General features: G+C 46.2%; 1 protein-coding gene across 1 annotated transcript in view; it reads right to left on the bottom strand.

Moving 5' to 3' along the window:
• The window catches only part of KCTD2 (potassium channel tetramerization domain containing 2), an 18,137-nt gene that overhangs the window by 13,304 nt on the left and 942 nt on the right, over positions 1-3,891 (bottom strand). The window contains exons 2-3 of the mRNA XM_011932691.1: positions 3,735-3,890; positions 1,998-2,106 (exon numbers count right to left, since the gene is read on the bottom strand). Coding sequence (XP_011788081.1) covers positions 1,998-2,106; positions 3,735-3,890 — 265 coding nt within the window. The remainder of the gene's footprint in view (positions 1-1,997; positions 2,107-3,734; position 3,891) is intronic.

Raw genomic sequence — 3,891 nt, 5'->3', positions numbered from 1 at the left:
AAAAAAAAAAAAAAAGGAAAGAAAGAAAGGAAAGACGGGACAGGTGTTTGACAACTTTCTTGAAGATCCTAAGATTGCTTCAGCCTCCCTTGATTTCCACTCGAAGCTTATAGAGATCTTTGACTTTGTAGTCTTTTAATATCTGACCCTGATCTTAAAGAGGACTATTTTCCTATATTCTGCCTTTTTTCTTTTTTTTTTTAAGTGGCTGTAGTCATTTTCCGTATTTTTCTCACATTTTCACATGTATTGAATACCTCTTAAAATGCAGGCCTGGGCGCGGTGGCTCATGCTTTTGTAATCCCAGCACTTTACAAGGCTTAGGCGGGTGGATCACCTGAGGTCAGGAGTTTCAGACCGGCCTGGCCAACATGGAGAAACCCCCGTCTCTACTAAAAATACAAAAATTAGCTGAGTGTGATGATGGGCGCCTGTAATCCCAGCTACTCGGGAGGCTGAGGCAGGAGAATTGCTTGAGCCTGGGAGGTGGAGGTTGCAGTGAGCTGAGATCCGGCCACTGCACTCCAGCCTGGGCGACAGAGCGAGACTCCGTCTCAAAAAAAAAAAAAATACAAAAAATTAGCTGGGTGTTGTGGCACATGCCTGTAATCCCAGCTACTTGGGAGGCTGAGGCAGGAGAATCTCTTGAACCGGGGAGGCAGAGGTTGCAGTGAGCCAAGATTGCGCCAGTGCACTTCAGTCTGAGTGACAGAGCGAGACTCCGTCTCAAAAAAAAAAAAAAAGAAAAATCTCATGTACCCCATACCCCATAAACATATACACCTACTATGCACCCACAAAAATTAGAAAAAGAAATAAGACTACCCGCGAGTTGATAATTGTTGAAGCTGGATAGTGGATGCATGGAATTCACTGTACTATTCCCACTAGTTTTGTATGTATTTGAAATATTGTTTAAAAAGGGACATTTAAAAAAAGAGAGAGCAATTCCTCTTTCTACTGGCTGAAACAGAGTTGTTTTGTAGTCACTTCATTAACTAGTACAACCATTACAAGCTTTCTTACTCAGAGCCAAAGCTCCCAGATCAGGGTGCCCTGGATTTAGGGACAGTCCCCTTTACAACCGAATGCCTTTAGTGGGACCACGCCAAGCCTTGTAGAAAGTGGACTAGCCCCACTTACAGTCCCAATGCCCTACAAACCAAAAAGATGAGGCAAGTGATGATATACCTGACAATGAACTAGAGAATGAATTAGGTCAGTTGCAAACATTTACAGGGTAGCATGAGGCCAGAGTCTTAAAATAAATGAGGCCAAGCCTTTATTATTTTTGTACTACTGCGAGTTCAAACCAAAATTAAAACTATAAATAACTGAATGTCAGAGATGTCTTGCTTCTTCAGACTACAGACACTTACTGCACACAAATAAATGTAAAAAAAGGATCGTGATGGCCGGGCGCGGTGGCTCACGCCTGTAATCCCAGCACTTTGGGAGGCCGAGGCGGGTGGATCACAAGCTCAGGAGATCAAGACCATCCTGGCTAACACGGTGAAACCCTGCCTCTACTAAAAATACAAAAACTAGCTGGGCATGGTGGTGGGCACTTGTAGTCCCAGCTACTTGGGAGGCTGAGGAGGGAAAATGGCATGAGCCGGGAGGCGGAGGTTGCAGTGAGCCGAGATCGCGCCACTGCACTCCAGCCTCGACAGAGCGAGACTCCATCTCAAAAAAAAAAAAAAAAGAAAAAAAAAGGATCATGACAATTCTGGAGATTTGGGAAGAACTCCTGAAGTTATCTGCAAAGCTGAGCTACCTATCTTCCTTCTCACCCAGGAAGCTGAACAAAGCCTAAGGAGGCTTCCTTAATCATGACTCCCTCAGACAAGACTGGTAGTTTCTGCTCAGTTTCATAAACTTGGAACTATACCTACACATGAGTTTGATGAAAATCTCAAACAAAATTTAAATCTGTAAAACAATTTTAAAGATTCTACTTGCATTTTGAAAATCCCCAATGCAAACAGTGCTCTTACCTTCTTCTGCCAACTCCTTAGTAATGATGAGTTTCCCATGGCGGAGGTAGTTTAGGATAGGACCAAAGTAGGTGGGGTCCCTGTCAATCAGATATGCCCCTGTCTCATCCTGCCAACCAAACACAAGGTTATCATTGTGGAGTTTTGAGTATTTTAAACAAAGGCAGGGCAAGGTTTCACCATCTTTGTCAGTGCCCCAAGACAAGAATCCATTTCATCAGCTAAAAAAGACTTTAGTGATGGCAAGTTTTGCTATACATTTGCTTATCACAAACTACTTGGTAAGAAAGCTAGCTTTATGTGTCTTGTACATTAAGATCATCTTAGGTAGGGTGTTACAGACAAACAGTCACACTCATTTAAGTGTTTACTTACTGGCTGGGATTCGAAATCTTTGGCTGGACAATAATTACAGTGACAAACATTCTTCTGTAGGGTGTTTGTTATTAAGAAAGGGAGAAAATGCCATAGCTGAGTAACTGAAATATTTGCTTGAGATGGACATTCTGACTTTTCCACTGCCTCTGAACTGCATTCCTAATTCCAGGAAAACCTCTGTGTAGTTGGCAATGCTGCTGAGCTCAAGGCCAACATCAGTGGGAGTTTGCACTGCCAGCTGTAATCTCACACACCCCAGCTCTGTGCCCAGAGGAAGCTTGGTACTGCCAGGACTTGGCTCTGAGCAGCTTTAATCCTACTCATCTTTACAGTAAAAGGAACAAGAAGAAACTGGCTTCTATTACCACAAGGAGGATATAGGGTAGATAAAAATAATTCCTTTATAAGCAAAGGTTTTGAAATCTCTTTAAAGTTAGGGCAGGATGGGTTTCCATCAATCTGAGATTTCTTAGAGGAGAGGAATAAACGAAAACAAATGTTTACGCAACTCCAGCTCTGTTTTGAGGTGACCAGCTGAGTGCTATACGGCATATAAGATGGTGTGAGTTATGGTCAGTGCCTTTAAGTAGCGAACTTAAAGGTGAACACGTAAAGTTAAAAACAAATTGACACAGTTCAAACTAGAAATGGTTGAAGTGTCTTGTCACCTCTCAACCCTTTGGTTAGCAGCCATACATCCTGCCTAAAATTTTCCCGGGAAAATTTTCATTTTCCTTCTGTCTTAGCCTAGATTTGCAGCGGCAAACGGTAACGTCTTTCCAAAAAACGCATTTGATCTAAATATGGACCTAAACCAGTGACTGTTACCAGATAAAAGTTCTGCGACCAGGACTATAGGAAAGCAGTGTGATATCACAAGAAGCGCTTCCTGCAGCTGTTGAAGCCCAACTTGGCAGAGGGGTCCGAGAGGGAGTCTGAGAAAGCTACAAGGATGCCTGAGCTCACCCTGACCCAGTTCTGGATGCACTGGACCGGCAGTGGGGGGCTGAAGAGGAGCCAGGGAAAACTCATGCATATCTCAGTGGGATGTCGGGGTAGAGAATATGGAGAAGGGGTGTGGAGTGCGTTCTCGTGGGTGCGGGTGGGCGCAGTGTGGGAAGGAGTCTCGGAGAACGAAGGGCGGGGTCGGGGAGAAAGTCGGAGTATGCCTCAGCATGGGAGAAGGGGAGAGGGAGGTCCCTCTGAGGCCCCTGCGGGTAGTGTGGGAAGCAGGGGGAGGATGGGGGCCCGGCCTGAGGGGGGCTGCCTGTGAGGAGCGTTTCTCAGGACTCTGGGGACTGATCTAGGAGAAACCAGGGGGTCCGAAGGCCCGGGGGCGCGCCCGAGGGCGGGGCACACCTTGTCTGAGTCCAGCTCCGGGTCCTCCTGGCAGCAGAGGCGGCAGAGGAATGACTTGGGCTCGCGGCCTAAGGTCTGTCTGGTGGTCACGAAGTAGGTGCCTCCCACGTTCAGCCTGACCCAGCGGGCCGCGCCGCCGCCCCCTGCCCGCTCGGGT

This window comes from Colobus angolensis, unplaced genomic scaffold, assembly GCF_000951035.1.
Source record: "Colobus angolensis palliatus isolate OR3802 unplaced genomic scaffold, Cang.pa_1.0 Scaffold1, whole genome shotgun sequence".
Lineage (NCBI taxonomy): Eukaryota > Metazoa > Chordata > Mammalia > Primates > Cercopithecidae > Colobus > Colobus angolensis.
Note: the sequence above shows the minus strand (reverse complement) of the source record. Positions and strands in the feature narration are given on the sequence as shown.